Below are 22,124 nucleotides of genomic sequence, written 5' to 3'. Positions count from 1 at the left end.
CTTCCCATAGGTGGATCTCTCCACTCGATGTTTCAGAGAACCGGGGTTACGATAGTAACCTATTGTTATTTCTCTAATAAACTCTATGTAGGCAGTATTTTAAGGTTTCATAGAGGTGCTCACAGCTCATGATGTGAAGGCTGTTCTAGTGCATTTTTGAAACAACATTATGCAGTTATTTTTCAGTTATTTTTATATCGGTGATGCCAAACCTGGCATGACATCACATTTTTGAATCTGAACACAGTAAGATTATTAGTGAATATTAATAATACTGTTCCTCCTGGTGAAATATTATAACCATTTAAGATAACTATTTAAACAAAAGCATTTTTTTCCAGTGATCTAAGCAGCATCATTTCTTCAATCTTCAGTGCCAAATATACAGATTTGCATCTCAAGAAACAATCATTTGACACTGAAGATGAAGACACAATAATAGGCCTAAATTACATTTGACAATATATTAACATAGAAAACATTTATTCGAAATTGTAACATTTCACAAAATTACTGTTTTACTGTATTTTGATCAAATAAATCATGAATAAACTTCTTACAAAAACATTAAAAATCATAATAATTCCAAATTCCTTTGACCGGCAGTTGTGTGTATTAACAGCATATGAGTTTTGAATGGCATGAGGGCGAGTAAATGATAGGGAAAAAATGCATGAGTGAACAATTCCTTGTAAGTCGTGGTCTTCACATTTAATAGTTAAATAAAACCTTAATAATTAAGATATCGTAACTTTAATATACATAGATGCAAACCTATATTGTTACAGTAACTTGGTACAATGCATAACTTAAGAATAAAATAATAAAATAAATGTTGGTCACAAAATCCTGTATGACTTGCTGCACAGAAATCCTTTCCAAGTCTTGCTCCTGGTGGATTCGGTGTTGATTTCAGTAGTTCATTGATCACTTTCAGAGGTTTTGCAATCCGGTTTAAAGTTGCTTTGACTCTGAGTGTGTCTTATCCTCATGAGTGGCTGCAGAAACACCAGTAACATTACTTAGAGCACATACAATAATTTAGATTCAATGATTAGCTCATTAAAACTAGTAAAAATGGGCAGAAATGAACAACAGCATGTTTGCCCCACAGACTTCCATAATAAGTGCAGAATAAGTCTCTTACATGATGTTGAGTTTGTCCGGGGCTGGATTAGATTGAGCAGCAAGCTGTGGAGTTCCTTCACTTCAGCCTTCAGTTCACTCAGGTCCTGACTCTGCTTCTGCTGGTCTTTCTGAAGTCTTTGAAGAGTCTTGAGATGTTCTTCTCTCTCTGGAGGTGCGACGCTTCTCCTTCTGTTAAAACAAAAACAACATATGTAGGTTAGGCAGCCTTTCCAGGAACATCACTTGTCACAATACATGTAATAAAGATGGTAACACGAAAAATGCAACAATCTAAGCCCAGGATTCCAGGATGTTCAATCTACCGACCTTGTGACATCTCTGGCATCTGCATACTGAGGTGAGATTGTCTCTCTTTGGATGTTCAGATATTTATCTAAAGTATCCTGCAGAGCATGCAAAATTTCAGTTATTATGCGATATAAGAAAAAAACATTTAAAATATAACTTCCAGTAGTTGTTAACGTAGAAACCTTGATCTGTTCTGTGAGCTTCTTCATCTCTGCATGCTGATCTGGGTTAGTGGTGACATCATCATCAAAGAATTCTCCAAGCGGGGCGCAATGGCGGTGGATGTGCTCGTTGTCATAGAAACGTCTCAGACAAGACATGGATTCCTCTATCTGCAGAATGATCGCTGCTTGTTGCATCACCGCATTGGCCAGTGCGTTGTCATAGACTCTGCAAACACAAGCATTCAGCAAAGGGGTTAAAGGAATAGTGCACCCAAAATATCCATATATTATCCATTGCATATCCATTGTGGCCAAAATGCACAATAAACATTTTACCTTTCATTACGAAATGATCTAGCATCGATTCTCTAAGCCAGCAATACAGAATTTGCAGATAGCTCAAAACATGGCACAAAAGATTACAAATTTGACTAGATCAAGGAGGGTGCAATCAATATATAAATATAACAAAAATATGTGCCTATTTTACACAACCAGTTGCATTTGCACAAGAAATCTTTGAAAACAGCAAATCCTTTATCCCAATTGGGACATCCACACACACACACACACACACACACACACACACACACACACACACACACACACAAAAAATCTATCAAATCTCACATTAGATCATCAGTTGTTTGAGGATTAGGGCAGTCCCTAGGGCAGTGCAACTGGTGTTACCGAGTGGGGCACCATGCCAAATGGACAGAGGGGTGGCCCTGCACCCAATGCCCCCCTCATCCCTGGAACATGATTGCGAATGGACAGACGGGAACATCCCTACTACCCAAGCCTCCCGAAGGGACCACTTCCAACTACCTACACGCCTCCACCCAAGATGCAATCATGAACAAAAACAAAAAGGAAAACCCGATCCGCAACCCTCCCAAACGGACCACTTCCAACTCCACCACTCAGAATGCTTATTCCAAACAAAACCGAGGGGGACATCTCAAACCCTCCCGAACAGACCACTTCCAACTCCACCACATGGAATGTAATCAGGAACAATATCGAGGGGAACATCCCCAACCCTCCCGAACAGATCACTGCCAACTCCACCACTTGGAACGCAATCATGAACAAAATCGAGGGGGACATCCCCAACCCTCCTGAATGGACCAATTTTCAACTCCACCATATGGAATGTTATCCCAAACAAAACCGAGGGGGACATCTCCAACCCTCCTGAACGGACCACTTCCAACTCCACCACATGGAACGCAATCATGAACAAAATCGAGGGGGACATCGCCAACCCTCCTGAACAGATCACTTCCAACTCCACCACATGGAATGCTGTCTCAAACAAAACCGAGGGGGACATGTCAAACCCTCCCGAACGGACCACTTCCAACTCCACCACTTGGAATGCTTATCTCAAACAAAACCGAGGGGGACATCTCAAACCCTCCCAAAAGGACGACTTCTAACTCCACCACATGGAATGCTGTCGCAAACAAAACCAAGGGGGACATCTCAAACCCTCCCAAAATGGACCACTTCCAACTCCACTACATGGAGCGTAATCATGAACAAAATCTAGGGGGACATCTCCAACCCTCCCGAACGGACCACTTTCAACTCCACCACTCGGAATGCTTATCTCAAACAAAACAGAGGGGGACATCTCAAACCCTCCTAAAATGGACCACTTCCAACTCCACCACTTGGAACGCAATCATGAAAAAAATGGAGGGGGATATCTCCAACCCTCCCAAACGGACCACTTTCAACTCCACCACTTGGAACGCAATCATGAACAAAATCGAGGGGACATCTCCAACCCTCCCGAACGGACCACTTCCAACTCCACCACTCGGAACGCAATCACAAACAAAATCGAGGGAGACATCTCCAACCCTCCCGAACGGACCACTTCCAACTCCACCACTCGGAACGCAATCATGAAAAAAATGGAGGGGGACATCCCCAACCCTCCCAAACGGACCACTTTCAACTCCACCACTTGGAACGCAATCATGAACAAAATCGAGGGGGACATCTCCAACCCTCCCGAACGGACCACTTTCAACTCCACCACTTGGAATGCTGTCGCAAACAAAATCGAGGGGGACATCTCAAACCCTCCCGAACAGACCACTTTCAACTCCACCACATAGAATGTAATCACGAACAAAATCGAGGGGAACATCCCCAACCCTCCCGAACAGATCACTGGCAACTCCACCACTTGGAACGCAATCATGAACAAAATCGAGGGGAACATCCCCAACCCTCCCGAACAGATCACTGGCAACTCCACCACTTGGAACGCAATCACGAACAAAATCGAGGGGAACATCCCCAACCCTCCCGAACAGATCACTGGCAACTCCACCACATGGAATGTAATCACAAACAAAATGGAGGGGGACATCCCCAACCCTCCTGAACGGACCACTTCCAACTCCACCACTTGGAACGCAATCATGAACAAAATCGAGGGGGACATCTCCAACCCTCCCGAACGGACCACTTCCAACTCTACACATGGAACGCAATCATAAACAAAATCGAAGGGGAACATCCCCAACCCTCACAAACGGACCACTACCAACTACACCCCCCCGGAACCTAATCATGAACAGACCAAATAGGAATTGCCCACCCCCAACCTTCCCGAACTTCCAACTACCAACACGCCCCCACCAGGAATACATCTGCAACCCTCCCGAAAGGACCACTTTCAACTCCACCACTCAGAACACAATCGCAAAGAAAAATGAGGAGGACATCCCCAACCCTGCCCAATGGACCAATTAAAAATCCACCACTCAGAATGCAATAGCCGACCAGAAAGCGATCATACACAGACATCCCCATCCCCAAACCATCCCGAACAAAAAAATTGTCAGTGATGATTTGACATCTTCTAGGTTGCTACATAAAAACTGTGGTGTTTGAACAGATTAAAAGAGAGTGTGCACTTTGACGAAAACGCGTAATGATCGACATACATTGCGTACAGATGTAACTAACATAGTTTCAATAGCATCTTCCATGAAAGTTTCAAAATACATAGGCTACAGTAGTGTCCAAAATTGTTGTCCGGCCTGGTCACCCTTTATTTAAAACATGAAATGCGTGTTTCATTTGCTGGCATATACCCCTAACATGCATATCATAAAAGTACAAAAGGACTTATTAATACCTTTGGAAGGTGTCAGAAAGCAGAGCAATCAGTAAATTAACACAGAGAACAGCAGACAGGGCCAGAAATGTTCCACAGAGAAGGTAGGCCATCACTGCGTCCACATCCAACATGGCATCAAACTCATACTCATCCACCAGGGTGATGCGGTACAGGCTGTAGAGCAGCTCAGGAACCGTCTCCATACTGGGCACCTCAGCTAAACCTGAGAGCAATAGAGGAAACGTTTATGTCTCATGCATCATGTCTTTAACTATACTGTAGGTCTGTGTGACAGTACCTCCAAATATGATCCAGAAAGCACAGGCATATGGAATGTAGATCTCTATATAGAGAAAGAGGAAACGCAACACGTCTCCTGCAATCTTCCCCAGCATGACAATGAAGGGACCCATAGCTCTAGAGAATAGCGTCAGACATTTACCTGGAGTGCAATCATGTGTCACGGTGTCGGCTAATAGAGTGCAAAGATCAGTTTTCAGAAGTGAAAATCATTAAAATGTCATCATTTACTCACTCTCATGTCCTTCCAAACCAGTATGGATTTCTTTCTTCTACAAAACCCAAAAGAAGATATTTTCACAAATCTCTTAATCTTTTTTTTTTTTTTTTTTCAAAATATCTTTGTGTTCCTTCAGAACAAAGAAATGTAGAGGTTTGGAAGAACATGAGGGTGAGTAAATGGCACAATTGTCATGTTTTGGGGAACTCTCCTTTAATTGACACCATATACAAATTGTAATTTTTGACTCAATTACATCTTTTGCAAAGTTTCATTCACTTTATAATAGTACGCTACTCTTCGAAAGTTTAGAGTCGCTAAGATATTATAATGTCTTTGAAAGAAATCACTTCTGCTCACCAAAGCTGCACTTATTTGATACAGTAAAAAACACAAGTGTTGTGAAATATTATTACAATTTAAAATAGCTATATATATATATATATATATTAAAAGGGCATTTATTCCTGTGATCAGCAGCATCATTACTCCAGTCTTCAGTGTCACATGATCCTTCAGAAATCATTCTAATATGCTGATTTGCTGCTCAAGAAACATTTCTGATTATTATAATCAATATTGAAAACATTTTTTATTTTTATTATTGTGAGTTACAGTATTAAACTGTGGGTTGTCTACAAACCGAAAGGTTGGTGGTTCAATCCTTGGTTCCACCTGACCAAGTGTCGAGGTGTCCATGAGCAAGACACCTAACCCCAGCTGCTCCCGAAGAGCTGGATGGAGCCTTGTATGGCTGACACCGCCGTCGGTGTGTGAATGTGAGGCAATATGTAAAGCGCTTTGGTGGCCATTGGGTCTATAAATGCAGTCCATTTACCAGTTATGTTGGAGCTGGTTGATTTGGTTCATGTCTTAGTATTTACAAAGTTATTTTTGCAATCCCCATGGAAACAATCAGAAAAGGCTGGAAAAAGTGGCCAATTATTGCTTGAAAAGTGAAATGATATTCCATCATGTGGAAAAACTGCAGTAGCATTAAGAAGAAGTGACTAAGTCTGGACTTTCTCTATTGAATTGATTGATTGATCTGGTTCTGGGTCCTTAACTGTTAGCCCCCCAACCCCCCATATTTATGTTCCCATGGTTACCTAGCTCACAAACAGGAGGCCACCGGTGGAGTCTCAGAGAAACCTGAGATATGCAAGCACTGATGTTTGGGCCCCTGAGCAGGTGGTTCAGTGTGTGCCGAAGCATCCAGGAGACCGTAAAGGTGTTGTCATCATATCTGAGGGCCTCGCTTTGCAGCACAAGTATCTATGGCAACTCTCTGCCACTGACCAGGTGTTCCTACAGAGCCGACGTTCTCTGGGTTTTTCTCAGATCACCACTATTATAGACGCTTCATGACCCCCTTTAAAAAACTGTTTATTTTACGCATCTTTTAAAACTGAATTGAGCAGTGGAGAATGTGTGATTTAACCATTTTGAAAATGAAAACAGTAATATTGTGAAATATTATCACAATTTAAAATAACAATTTTCTGTTAATATATTTTTTTAAATGTTATTTATTGATGCAAAGCTGAATTTTCAGCATCGTTACTTAAGTCTTCGGTGTCACATGATCCTTCAGAAATCACAGGAATAAGCTACAAATGAAAATATATTCAAATAGAAAACATTTATTTTAGATTGTAATAATATTTCACAATCGTCATGCATTTTTCATAAAAAAAAATCAGCCTTATTGAGCAGAAAAGACTTCTTTCAAAAGCGTAAACAAATCTTAATTATTCCAAACTTTTGACCAGCGGTGTACAATTGGATAATCCTGCATTCGTTGAAATGTTTTTATTAACATTCTAAATTGCAATTTCATTTCACTCCACAAGGAAAGATGTGGGGATAGTTCTCTTTGAAATTAATTGTTGGTATGTTTTAGCTTACCTCAAGGGCATCCAAGATGTAGTTGACTTTTTTTTCCGCAGTAGTTTCAATTTTGATATTTTAGGTCAAACCGTTCTTGTCTCTCAGTCATATAATGGAGGTCTATGGTCACCACCTCAAAAACAATGCACAGAGAAGTCCAAATTAAACATGATTTAATGACTCGTAAATGTAAGTACACATTGATGGCCTAAGACACGAAACGAGCAGTTTGTGTGAGAAAACGAACAGTATTTATATCGTTTTTACCTCTTGTAATCACAGCCACGTCCAAGTGATCTGAAGGCACGGGCGCTTCGGTCTGCACAAGCTCTGGAAGTGATCTCTCGCGCGGTTGCGGAAAAATTCACCGTTGTCTGTTGGTATATATCAAAATCGTCTTCCATTGCGATTTCCTGTATATCTAAATATGTTTAGATCTTTACAGTGAAAGGTAACACTTTGGAAATCTGAATCTCTCTGTAAACAATGAGTGACGTACACACGCGAGAGATCACTTCCGGCACTTTCCAGCGCTTGCGCAGACAGAAGCGCTCGCGCCCTCAGATCACTTGGACGTGGCTGTGATTACAAGATGTAAAAACAAAATACTGTTCGTTTTCTCACACAAATCGCTCGTTTCGTGTCTTAGGCCATCAATGTGTACTTACATTTACGAGTCATTAAATCATGTTTAATCTGGACTTCTCTGTGCATGCTCTTTGAGGTGGTGACCATAGACCTCCATTATATGACTGACAGACGTTTGACCTAAAAATATCAAAATTGAAACTACTGTGGAAACAAAGACAACTACATCTTGGATGTCCTTGAGGTAAGATAAAACATACCAAAAATTTATTTCAAAGTGAACTATCCCTTTAATAATTTGGGGTTTTCGATTTTTGGAAACCAAATCAGCTCCTCTAATATCAAATAGTCTTGTCTTGCAAGAGCCGGTGGAGGTCAAGATCCCAAAGTTACTGAAACAGTACATACCTAAAAGCTCGGACATGCTTCATTAGCCTTAACCACAGGAAAATAATGGACACTGCAAAGAGGCGAAGACTGTTCTGTCGAAGTGTGGCAGACACTAGAAATATGTCTGTCAAGTGGATGCCCAGAACGGCCAGCAGCAGCAAATACACGAGCCAATCAAAGATATTCCTGTGGGCGACACAGCAGCATACTTAGTATAATTACTCTTTCGCATTCTACACTGGCTTATTCGGAGTACTTTACCAGGGGTCTTGAGTGTAGGTTCCTCTCAGGTTTCGAATATACCTAATTTGGCCTTCCAAGTAATTGCGTTCCTGTATTATAAAGCGAAACATTAATTATTACAATTCTATTATTGTTTATTTATGAGAAATGAATGTATACTGTACACCACAGTCAACTTTAAATGAACATTCTGAGTTGAAATTAAGTTCCAGTGAAACACTGAAAATGATTTTTTCAGTGTGCTTACAATAATGCACTTAAAATGGAATTCTACGGGGGAAAGCAATGCAGAAGGGTTAATGGTTAAATGGTTAGTCCAGACAAAAATGAATTCACACTCATGTCGTTCCAAACCCGTGAGACTTTGGTTCATCTTCAGAACACAAATGAAAATATTTTTTAATGAAATCTGACATTTCTGTTCCTCCATTGACAACTTTGACGCTTCAAATGTCATAAAGAGATCATAAAACCAAATCCATATGAGTCCAATTTTCTGAAGAGAATCAATAGCTTTACAGTTGTGGTCTGAGGCTACGTCTACATTAATCCGGATACATTTGAAAACGGGGTTTTCGTTTAAAAACACTCTCCGTCCACACTAGTGTTTTCAGGCGTTTTCTGACGTTTCAGTGTGGATGAGAAACTTCTAAATTAACTTTACTGCGCATGCGTGAAACTTCACAAAAGCTCACTGAGACGTTACAGAGCGGGACATAAATAATAAAGTTATCGCGCAATTCTTCTAACGGGATCATTTTATTTAGCAAAATATCTCACCATCACTGATGCATCCAGGTCGCATTCAGTCACCATATTTGGTCTAAAACGCAACTCCTGTTTTGCCGCAGGACAGCAAATGTGAGTACATTATTGCAGTACTGTGCTATGAAGAATAGCGCAGATATTCGATAAACATGAATATCTATTGGTACTACATGGATCACATGACTAAACTTACATCATCGTTTTGAAATACCTCCGGTTTCACTGTCCACACTACAACGCGAAAACAACGTTTTCAAATTTATCCACTTTGGAGAGAGTCTGAGTGTGGACGGAAGGCCAAAACGGAGAGAAAAATATACGTTTTCAAACGAAAACGTATTAGTGTGGACATGGCCCGAATTATTGGCAGCCTTGGTAAATATTATCAAAAATGTCTATTTATTTATTTATTTATTTATTTATTTCATAAAGTGATTTCCCCCAACTTTCAATTCTTTTTCTTCAATGAAAGGTTAGATTTTTGCTAATTTTTTGAATGAAATATCAAAAGGATAAACAATGCAGATTTATTTTTTTACAGCCAATTTTGATCATATTTACCAGGGGTCCCATTACTTCTGGCCACAACTGTATATGATGAACAGTTTGCATTTAGGCTGGATTGTATTTTAGAGCTGCGTAACACGAGAATGAACCCTGTCTTTTTAACATATATTCCAATAATTTGCCCCTGCATAGACAACCATTGCAAGTGCATCAGTGTAAAAAATCAAAGGATTTTTGAAGGCTGATTAAAAAAAAAATGCCACAGACTATGTGAATACAGCTTACATTTAAATGAAACCTGATAGATTTCTGTTACATCATTTAACCAAACCTTCAAAATGTCATAAACACCTCATAAAAGTAGCCAATTTGAATTAGGTTAAATCCAAGTTTTCTGAAGTGAGATGACTGCTTTATAATGACGAACAGATTTATTTTATTCACATACAAATATTGATCAAATATGGTAAAAGGAAGCTCAGATACTGTATGCTTGACGTGAAGGCGAGTAAATGGCGACAGAATTTGCATTTTTGGGTGAACCAACCCTTTAAAATACATGCCAAAACATGGGATCCATTTAAACATCAAAAGGTTTGAATTCAGATTGTGAGATCAGTCCATAAGCTTATTAGACCTTTCTCTCTTGAATGAGACCTGTGGGTGTTCCTCATGTTACCTCAGGCCACATGGGGTGAGAGCAGCTCAAGTCCTCGTTGATCTTCTGCACCGTCCAACACTGCCAGTGCTTCAGTTTCCTCCCAGACCTCACGATCTCCATCACTTCCCTGTACACCGCGCCCACCGTCAGCACAAGTGCCAACACCACCAGCAACACACGCCACCAGTCCTACCAACAGCAGAGCATGGACTGGATGAGTGTGTGTGTGTGTGATTATGAGCAAGAAAGAGGAATATTGTTTGCATTGCATGTTCTACGTCATGTTAAATTTGTCCTGGAACATCAACACAGGAAAGAAACCTGTGTTCGTCATGGGGTCTATAGCCTACAGTACAGGCCAAACATCATGTCCAGAGGGAATAACTGATTTGAATGACCCTACACGTTCAAAATATGAGGGAAATATATTATACTTTTATTTTTAAAACACTTAACTTGGTTCGGGTGTTTTATCTGACAAAACAACACTCACCTAAAGCATTAATTAGGAACACCATACTAATACTGTGTTTGACCCTCTTTCGCCTTCAGAACTGCCTTAATTCTACGTGGCATTGATTCAACAAGGTGCTGAAAGAATTCTTTAGAAATGTTGGCCCATATTGATAGTTTAGCATCTTGCAGTTGATGGAGATTTGTGGGATGCACATCCAGGGCACGAAGCTCCCGTTCCACCACATCCCAAAGATGCTCTATTGAGTTGAGATCTGGTGACTGTGGCGGCCATTTTAGTACAGTGAACTCATTGTCATGTTCAAGAAACCAATTTGAAATGATTCGAGCTTTGTGACATGGTGCATTATCCTGCTGGAAGTAGCCATCAGAGGATGGGGACATGGTGGCCATAAAGGGATGGACATGGTCAGAAACAATGCTCAGGTAGGCCGTGGCATTTAAACGATGCCCAATTGGCACTAAGGGGCCTAAAGTGTGCCAAGAAAACATCCCTCACACCATTACACCACCACCACCAGCCTGCACAGTGGTAACAAGGCATGATGGATCCATGTTCTCATTCTGTTTACGTCAAATTCTGACTCGACCATCTGAATGTCTCAACAGAAATCGAGACTCATCAGACCAGGCAACATTTTTCCAGTCTTCAACTGTCCGATTTTGGTGAGCTCTTGCTTTTTCCTATTTGTAGTGGAGATGAGTGGTACCCGGTGGGGTCTTCTGCTGTTGTAGCCCATCCGCCTCAAGGTTGTGTCTGTTGTGGCTTCACAAATGCTTTGCTGCATACCTCGGTTGTAACGAGTGGTTATTTCAGTCAAAGTTGCTCTTCTATCAGCTTGAATCAGTCGGCCCATTCTCCTCTGACCTCTAGCATCAACAAGGCATTTTCGCCCACAGGACTGCCGCATACTGGATGTTTTTCCCTTTTCACACCATTCTTTGTAAACCCTAGAAATGTGTGTGAAAATCCAACGCATTCTCATCCTTTAACGTCATATAGAACGCTATATGACAAAACGGCGCTATACTACGCACATGGCACCCGTTATCGTTAATATAACACGTGCTGTGAGGGCTAAGTTTAGGTGTGGGGTAGGGTGTGTGTGTCATATTCACGCTAAAGGATTTATAACGTCTTGGGTTCGCGTGTTATATTAACGATAAAGGGTGCCATGTGCGTAGTATAGCGCCGTTTTTGCATATAGCGTTCTATATGACGTTAAAGGATGAGAACGGGCTGGAAAATCCCAGTAACTGAGCAGATTGTGAAATACTCAGACCGGCCCGTCTGGCACCAACAACCATGCCACGCTCAAAATTGCTTAAATCACCTTTCTTTCCCATTCTGACATTCAGTTTGGAGTTCAGGAGATTGTCTTGACCAGGACCACACCCCTAAATGCATTGAAACAACTGCCATGTGATTGGTTGATTAGATCATTGTATTAATGAGCAATTGAACAGGTGTTCCTAATAATGCTTTAGGTGAGTGTATTTGGGGGGAAAGCAACAGGTAAGCTACAGGTCTGATTTTGCTGTTAAAAAGGAAAAAGCATATTCCTGGGCAAACATTATGACCACACAATTTGGCGTGATTCATTGCATTATCATAAACTGACTCCAAACACAACTACACAATATGTTTACAAAATCTTTATCAAAGAATAGGCTGTCCATCATTTTTGGCACCTACTGTACGTATCAAAACTACTGATCTGTTAGGAAAAGGTTACACTTTATTTTGATGGTCCACTCATTCTATTGACAGTAAATTTAATTTAAATTAGTCAGTAAAGTAAATTTGCAACTACATGTCAACATATTCTACTAACCCGAACCCTACCCTAACAGTCTACTAGTACTCTACTACTAAGTATGTTACTTAGAGTAAGTAGAATGTCTAAAGTGGACCATTGAAATAAAATGTTCCCGGACTATAAACTGCAGTTAGTCTGACCTCAGGAAGCTTGTAGCGATCTCCATTTGGACGAACTGACACAGATATGGCTACTGTTGTCCAGGACACGATAAACAGGAAGTTGAAAAGCAGGAGTATCCAAGCGCCCATCCTGTAAGAAAACATTTAATGTGATGCGAATCTCAGCCCATGTTTCTCCATGCATCAGCGCTGGTCTTTTACCTGCCATATAAGTTCCACTTGACCGTGATGAGTTTGAGCACTACAGGGTGCATGATGAGGTCCAGTTTACCTTCATTGACAATAAACTCCAGCTGTGGACAGAGACAGCTCTCATAACCCAATGCAGCAACACCTGTATCGAGGAACTTTATATGAAATATGTTTAAAGATGTGTACCGGTGATGACGGATCAGAACCTTTTGGGTTTGTCTTGTCAGCCGGCTTTGGCTCCAGAAGATGAAGGTAGTAGAACTTTTGTCGGGCCATTCGGTCTTTCATAAGGAACTGATTCATTGCCTGATTAGCCTGTCGACACCAAGATGATGATCACTGAGAATAGTACACTACTGTTCCAAAGTTTGGGGTCGGTACGATTCATTTCTTAAAAAATACAGTAATACTGTAAAATATGATTGCAATTGAAAATAACTTTTCTATTTGAATATGTTAAAATGTACGTAGCCGAATTTTCAGTATTATTACTCCAGTCTTCAGTGTCACATGATCCTTCAGAAATCTTTCTAATATGCGGATTTGCTGCTCAAGAAACATTTCTGATTATTATCAATGTTGAAGACAATTGCGCTGCTTCATATTTTTGTGGAAACCATGATACGTTTTTTTTTTTTTTTTCAGGATTATTTGATTAATAGAAATTTGTTCAAAGGAGCAGCATTTATCTGAAATAGAAATTTTAGAATGTTTTACTGTCGCTTTCAATCAGTTTAATGAATCTTTGCTGAATGAAAGTATTAATTTAAAGACTCCAAACGTAAAAGTGTATTTTTTTACTAGTTTAAAAACAGGAATGTGAAGCTTGCCTTTTTTATAAGCACTGACATAAATATAAAATAATGTAAAATTATTATTATTATTATTATTATATTATTATTATTATTCCCTTATGTGAGTTATATGTCAATTACTATACTAAAAACTAGGGACGTCAAACGATTAATCACGGTTAATCCAAAATAAAAGTTTGTTTTTACAAAATATATGTAAGTACACTGTGTATAATTATTTTATATATATATATATATACACACACATGCTTGTATATATTTAAGAAATATTTTCATGTAACTGTATGTAGATTTATATATAATTTATATTATATATAAATATAAATAATATTTTTTCTTAAATATACCTGGATGTGTGTGTATTTATATATACAAAATAATTATACACAGTGCACCCACATATATTATGTAAACACAAACTTTTATTTTAGATGCGATTAATCGTTTGACAGCCCTACTAAAAACAATTATTTTATTGAATTTTTTTTAAATGATGTATGAATTTCACTATGCCACATGATTGCAATCTCCACAAAAACCTTGAAAAACTTTTTCACTTGTATTGCATTACTTTAGTATTTCCAAAAATTGTATCCATCTTGGATGAATGGCCTTTTCTAGCATTATTTTCACTTTGGAAGCATCTACTAATGCACAAATGTTGATTATCTCGTACTGTAACAATAGCAGTCCTTGAGTACTCACCACAGGACTCATTTTGGTGATCATGGCAGTAATACAGAGCTGTCCGTCAGAGTCCTGCACTCCAGCGTCGGCTCCAAACTCCAGCAGCAAACGAGCCGTCTCACTCCGATCTGTACATACAGTAACAACAGCTCTTGTCCACTATTAGAGCTTGAGTACATGCATTAGGTCTGACCTCATGGCTACACTACTGACTTGTCAAGTCAAAGACCAAAAGGTCAGGTGTTTGAGCCCCACTAGAGTCTATCTGTGCATAAAAGCCTTACCGAAGTTGGCAGCCAGCTGTAGAGGCGTCCTCTCTTTATAGTCTCGAACAGCGATGTCCGCCCCGTTCTGCAGTAACACCCTAACTCCACCAACGGCATCATTCTTAGCAGCGAAGTGCAGCGGAGTCTGCTTGTCTTTCAGCGTGCGAGCTTCAATGTCAGCTGCATTCAGAGACAACACACACATCACCGTACAAAAGTAATTCATTTAAGGTTTAATTTATTTCATTCATTTTTGAGAGAAGTCTCACCAAAGCTGCATTTCTTCAAACAAAAATACCGTAAAAAACAGTAAAATTGTGAATTTTTGATGCATGTTGATAAAAATGTTATTTAGGCATTTTAGGCTGAATTGTTAGTTTTGAGGGTATGCGCGTGACGTCACTATCGGCCGGAGTGCCTGCAGTTCCTCACAGTGAGTGGCAAAAAGACTGAGCAGCTGTATTTGTTTTCAGCGTGAATGCCGCGAAAAACTAGCCTGACTTCGTCATACTCATATTCTAGTGAGAACGTGAGTCTGAAACTCCTCCGTAGGGCTTTGATTATGAGGCGTGTCGTCACCGAACCAGGAAAAAAAACCCCTCTGCACTCAGTTGGATAATTGGATAGTCGGTAGACCTACAACCAATCAGAGCAACGCAGTAAGTCAACTCCTTTGCATAGCGCAGTTTTCAACTAACTTACTTATTTTATTAGTTAAATAACGAGTGTTGCTTCTTTCACTTGGTCCTCCATGAGTGCGACCAAAGGAGAAACCACAACGACCACAGGCTTTTCATTACGTCTCATCTTCTTAGTGACCGTCAGAGCCAGCTGATAAGTTACACTTTAGCCGAATCATGTTGGAAGGACGGCAAAAATATCTTTCCGATCGACAAATGCCTTGATTGCAGTTTTCTGTTTGTCTATTAAAATGAATGCGCTGTCGATTTATCTCAATGGATCGAGTCCAGACCGAACTTCCCGACCAAAAAATGTTATGGGCGGAGTTTGGGCTAGCGTAAAACAAACACAACACATGCTAATGGATCGCTGCAATTCATAGAAACAACTGGACTCCAGTCAGCGAAAGGTGGATTTGCAGTTATCATTGTGTGTTAATATGCTGAATTTAGGTGTAAAACCATACCCATATATTTTGTTTATATATTAATAAACAATTATATATTGTTATATATATTAACAACTCATCAGTTAAATATTTATCATTGCATATTCTGGCTGGCTATATATAACACTGATATAAGTGATCACCCGGATTTAGACCTACCTATATTGTATTTATATAAAGCGTTCACAGGCAAATTTGCTTCATGTTTAGGTCTATATTGCTTTTATAGACCTCTTTTGCACCGACGCCACAGTTACGTCATGGCGCTAGCTGGAGGCAAAACAAAGTGTAAACTGGAGGCGGCCAATACAAAACAGCACAGATTCGGCTACATAATAAGGAGCTTAAATAATTGTTACTATTATTAAATGTCATTGTTGTGTTGTATGGTGCAAGAATTGGTGAAAAATGAATATGCTGTATCTGGAACTTTTATTTCTAGAAAATATTCACATCATTAAAATTACAATGTAATGTCACTCTTTACATTATCGTGGTCTCGGCGCTGGCTCGGCAGAACTGCGGATCGTACACACGAGTCTTGTACAAGACCATATAGGCAACTAAAGATGCCTGGTAATTTTTTGGGGAGAAATGCTAATGGTCTTGTGCACTTCAATGATGTATGCTAAGCTATATGCTAAAAGTGGTACGGCCAGAACCGGAGATCAGCTGAATGGATTCAAAAAAGGTAAAACTCAACAGTTTAACTCTGAGGGAGTTGTAAAATGAGCATAATTCCCAAAAAAGTGTAGTATCCCTTTAACAATATGAAACGCAAGTATCAAACGTGAAGCGCAAGTAACTTTGTGGGCGGGTCTTGGGCGCTATTGCTGTTTAACCGGCGGGATAAATGACTCTTGCGCCCGACGCAAGTTTAAAAGGAGTTGGTCTGAAGTAGCTTCATTATTCATAGGTGTGGTTTGGGCGTAACGGAAACAAACCAATAAGAGCGTCATCCAACATTCCCTTTAAGAGCGTGATGAATGAGGTGCGCTTGTTCCATGGCGCAATACTATTATAACGGCGCATTTACCAGACATTTTTTTTAAAATCACAATTTTATCTTAAATTCCTGATAGACACACACCTCCTCTTTCTAACAGGAAGTGCATCATCTCCTCATAATCCAAAGCTGCCGCCACATGAAGAGGCGTCACTCCAAAGGCATCGGCCCTCTGAAAATCAGCCCCTCTTTCCAGGAAAAAACGCATCACGTCCACGTTCCACGCCCGAGATATCTAGAAACCAGAGAAATCTAGAATCAGAATGACAATTTATGGCATATTAGTCTTGCACAAGGAGTCAAACATTAACCTCGTGCAGGGCCGTTTGCCCGTATTTGTCTGCTGAGTTTGGGTCGGCTCCATCTGTGAGGACATCATTCAGCAACTGCAGGTCCACCTAAAGCAAAAATCAATATCACTGTGTGACACCATGACAAATACGACACCATGTCTCCCGAAGTTCAGGAAAGTGGAGCATTTGCCTCGTGTTACCTCATCTGTGTCTTTATTGCTGGCCGCCAGAACTCGAAAGTGATCCAGAAGCATTTTATTCAGCTGGATCTTCGTATTCTTCAGTCCATCCACAGCGTCTTCATCTGTCGCCAGACCCTTGTACTTGTTGGCTACATATTCCTCTAAAAAGACACAATCATTTAGATTTAGGATTTTGATATTATGGCGAAAACAAAAGTACCATAGGTTTTTTTTTTATTATTATTTTTGGCCATGTTCCATGGGCATATCCTTGGACATATATTGTAAAATACAATGCTATATATTTGATTAAAAAAAATAATAATAATAGCAAAATGTATAAATATTAAAAAAACAATTATATATATATAATTGTTTTTATTTATTTATTTATTATTATTATTATTATGTAAAAAATCTGTTTTTAAGTTTTTATGTTTTGTGCATCAAATCATCATATTATAGTGATTTCTGAAGGATCATGTGACACTGAAGATTGGAGTAATAACGCTGAAAATTCAGTTTTGCATCACGGGAATAAATGACATTAAAATGTATTAAAATAGAAAACAGTTCTTTTAAATTGTAATATTATTTCACAATATTACTGGTTTTACTGTATTTTTGATCAAATAAATACAGCCTTGGTCAGCAGAAGAAACTTAACGTAATTATTCCAAATTCTTGATCGATAGTGTAATTTTTAAAATGTACGTATACTGTGTGCCATGATTATGCCATGGATTTCAAAGATATATAGCACTCATAAATATAATATAAAATATTATACTGTGGTATTTGAAAATGATAATACTTCATGGAATACCACAAAATAAATGGTACATTAATTCAGCAAAAGTATTCTTAGAAAAAAACAGGTCCATTGGGGTTCTATATATGAAGCATAGGGTTCTTTACTCAACTCCAAAGAACCTTTTATGCTAAAAAAGGTTCTATAATGACAAGAAAGAATTGGCAATTTGGCACAAAGGTTGTTTATAGGCTATTATTCATTCATATATTACATTATTCTGCAACATTTTGTAGTTATAATTAAATTATTGTTTATTAAACTTAATATCACATTTTAATCATGCAGATTCTTGGACGAGAAAAACTGAAATGGCACTCTTCATGTGATATTGATTAACTACATAAAATGATATAAATATATACATTTTCCAACCCCCATATCTTGAATTTTGTGATCATTCACATGCATTCATAAATACATTTTAGGGTCTTGATGTTTATCAATAATATGAAATATTTAATCCGGAAAGGACAAAACAAACGATAATGAATGAACCCAAAAGGTTCCATATAGAACTTTTTTCCTGGTTACAAACAGTGTTGGGTAAGTTACTCTAAAAAAGTAATTAATTACTAGTTACTAATTACCTCTTCAACAATGTAATTAGATTACTGTACTAATTACTCTCTCTAAAAAGTATTTAATTACTTTTAATTACTTTCAAAATCCCATATCAATCTCAACCAGCTGAATAATACAAGGATAGACATGAATCTGTTTTAATTCTTTCAAATAAATACTATAAAATAGCATGAATTATCCTTAAACTGACCAAGGTGGAGAAGGTTACATTATAAAAACATACTTTTTAGCATCAGACAATACATTTTGATGTTAAACCCACTATTGTTTTATGTCTGATCTCATGACATTTCACACTTTTTTTACAACTTTGCGGTCGTAACATTTAGACACCTCATAAAATGCATACAAATCGCTGTGAGATCGGATTGATCTATACACAGTATTTACCTCAATTACATCAGAAGTAACTGTAATTAAATTACAGATAAATGAAGAGTAATCCCTTTACATTTTCAAGGGAAAAGTAATTAAATTACAGTAACTAATTACTTAATAATTAGTTACACCCAACACTGGTTACAAAGAACCCAAAAGAGTTCTTATTATTGAACCCTTAAAAAGGGTTCTGTATATAACCTTTTAGGGGTTCCAAATATAGCGTTGATAGAACTTTTTAATGTTCTATATAGAACCTTTTCTTCTAAGAGTGTACAAAATTATTACCTTCTGATACATCAATGCGCTACGGTAGGGTAATCCTAATCAAATAAATGTTCCATCACTGTTAAAGTTCACATTATCACAACCTTCTTCAAAAACACATTGTACAAAGCAGGCAAAACATTAGAAAACCCTTAATTGTGTATTATTTATTTACTGTAAATACCAACCCGATCTCACGGGAATTCGTACGAATTTTACGAGGTGGCTAATTCGTAACAATTCATACGACCTCAGTCGTACAAATTAGTACGATTTTTGCTAAATCGTACATATTTTACGAATTGGCCAATTCGAATGAATTCGTACGAATGACCTACCCCTGACCCCGCCCCTAAACATAACCGTCACGTGGGTTTAGACAAATCGTATGAATTCGCACGAGTGAGGTCGTACGAATTAGCCACTTTTTAATCACTCGTACGAATTCGTACGAATTGGTCGTGAGATAGGGTAGTAAATACCTGTGTGTTTCTTCCTCAGAGTCCTGCGGGCAGCATGTTTCCAGCGGCCTCTTGTATATGACGCCAGATGAGCGACTGACCGCCCCACATCTTTAACTGAGGTCACGGATACCGGAGGAGCAAAGATTGACTACAGCCAAAGATAGAAAAATCACCAAACATCACCAGATGTGAGTTGTGCTGATTTCAACAGTTCAGGAGACGGGAAATAACATGTCAGTTTCCTCACCTGACCAGAGACTCCATCAGTCAGTTCAAGCTCAACGTCATCAGGCCCATCGGGTCCAGCTCGACCAAATCTCTTCATTCTTCTCATGTATTCAGTCGAGAACACCTGAGGATCTCCTTGAGATGCTTAGAGTGAAGCTACAGCCCCAAACATGAGCTCGGCAGAAGTGTAATGCAGCAAATCACCCAGCATATCTCTCCTGACGTCTTTAATAACAGGCTGTGTTTGTCTTCACATGATTTGTTTTCAGTTACCAATACTGTGTGAGTCGGAAGGCACGTGTGTGTTAGACACTCAGTTACACCCTGCCTGTAATAAATCTGGATGAACTAACATTTATCTCATCTCATGTTTAACTAGAGGTCGCAGGGCAACACAAGCACAGGATTATGTTTATGGCACCAGAACTGAGTGAGCAGTTTTAACAGATAATGACCATCAAGGGCATCTAATCACCATATAAAGCAGATAACACACAGGCAGGCTTGTTTGGACACTACATTAGGGTTTGGATTTGCTCTATATTACCAGCAAATACATTACAATTGACTTCAATACTTTGTTGTTAGCATGTTGCTAAGCTAACAAAACAGAACTGTAGTAAGCATAAAATTACAAAGCACGGACATCTGTCTGTTAGCCTGTTAGGTTAGATAAACTAATTATTAACTAAACTATTTATTATCAAGCATATATGTATCATTCAGCCTCGGCCTGTAGCGTTTGAATGCCGTGGTGTTCAGTTTCTCTGTGGCCCCTGTCAGTTCGGTTCATAATCCGGCCCTGCTGAGACTCATTATGTGAGAACAATAGTGAGACACTGGAGCGGTAAATGCCAGGAATGCGATGACATCATGCATTGACGGATGTCAAATACATCAGCAATGGAAGATTGAATGCAAATAGATAAAAATAATAACAAACACACTATGAAAACAGGTGTTTGTGTTAGCCTATGTTCATTTCATATGATGCTAATATCGTGAGATATTTCCAATTTGAAAAAGAGTCATAATACAACTGAATCTTGGTCAAAGCTCAAAAATTAAATAAAATTTAAATAAATAAGCAAAAATTAATTGCGATTAATCACATCCAAAATAAAAGTCTGTGTTTACATAATATATTTGTGTGTGCTGTATATAATTATTTTGTATATATAAATACACACACATGCATGTATATATTTAAGAAAATGTGTTATTCATATATAAAATATTTATATTTATATAATATAGATTATGTATTATATAGATATACCGAATTTAAGCGCAAATAATTCTTAAATATATACATGCATGTGTGTGTATTTATATATACAAAATAATTATATACAGCACACACAAATATATTATGTAAACACAGACTTTTATTTTGGATGCGATTAATCGCAATTAATTTTTGCACAGCCCTATTAAAAATATAAAATAATAGTGTATTGATGAACATAATACACATTTTTAAATTCAGTTTTATTCAGCACATCTTTTTTTAACATTGATCATAATCAGAAGATCTTTCTTGAGCATCAAATTAGCATATTATAATGATTTCTGAAAGATCGCGTGACACTTAAAACTGGAGTAATGATGCTGAAAACTTAAAATTGATCACATGGGATAAATTACATTTTAAAACATTTTAATTGGTAGACTGCTTATGATATAATTGAAACTGTCACTGTTGTTAATGTTGATTATGCTTATATGTATTTATTTACCCTTGTTTATATGTTATATGTATGTATTACAATATACAATTGTATTCACTGTATATTTTGTTGTGTATTTATTATTGTCTATTCTGATAACTTGGTGGTGTAATATTGGCATTATTGTTTGTGTACTTCTTGATGTACTGTTATACCATTTTATGTTTGTTCAATCAGTTGCCTTGTTGAGCATAAAAGACTTTTTTAAAGGGATACTCCACTTTTTTTGGAAATAGGCTCATTTTACCACTCCCTCAGAGTTAAACAGTTGAGTTTTATCGTTTTCAAATCCATTCAGCCGATTTTCGGATATTTAGAAGAATATCAGTAAACAGACAGTTTCTGGTCTCATTGACTTCCAT

The 22,124-nt window shown here is 38.3% G+C and overlaps 1 protein-coding gene across 1 annotated transcript; it reads right to left on the bottom strand.

Annotated features, from left to right (window-relative positions):
- Positions 1-466: 466 nt before the first annotated feature.
- Positions 467-21,069, bottom strand: LOC120492403 (uncharacterized). Its single transcript, XM_089117315.1, is given in 20 exon segments — positions 467-956; positions 958-998; positions 1,148-1,317; positions 1,456-1,532; positions 1,620-1,827; positions 4,765-4,969; positions 5,045-5,163; positions 8,153-8,320; positions 8,396-8,466; positions 10,332-10,502; positions 12,748-12,859; positions 12,931-13,022; positions 13,108-13,236; positions 14,442-14,551; positions 14,708-14,869; positions 16,909-17,059; positions 17,136-17,222; positions 17,318-17,460; positions 19,823-19,952; positions 20,052-21,069. Coding segments are annotated over 20 exon segments (2,469 nt in total). The 5' UTR covers positions 20,139-21,069; the 3' UTR covers positions 467-920.
- Between the last annotated feature and the right edge of the window lie 1,055 nt (positions 21,070-22,124).

Source organism: Pimephales promelas, chromosome 11, assembly GCF_988280905.1.
Source record: "Pimephales promelas chromosome 11, fPimPro1.hap1.1, whole genome shotgun sequence".
Classification (NCBI taxonomy): domain Eukaryota; kingdom Metazoa; phylum Chordata; class Actinopteri; order Cypriniformes; family Leuciscidae; genus Pimephales; species Pimephales promelas.
The sequence above is the reverse complement of the archived record's forward strand: the minus strand, read 5'-3'. Positions and strand labels throughout refer to the sequence as shown.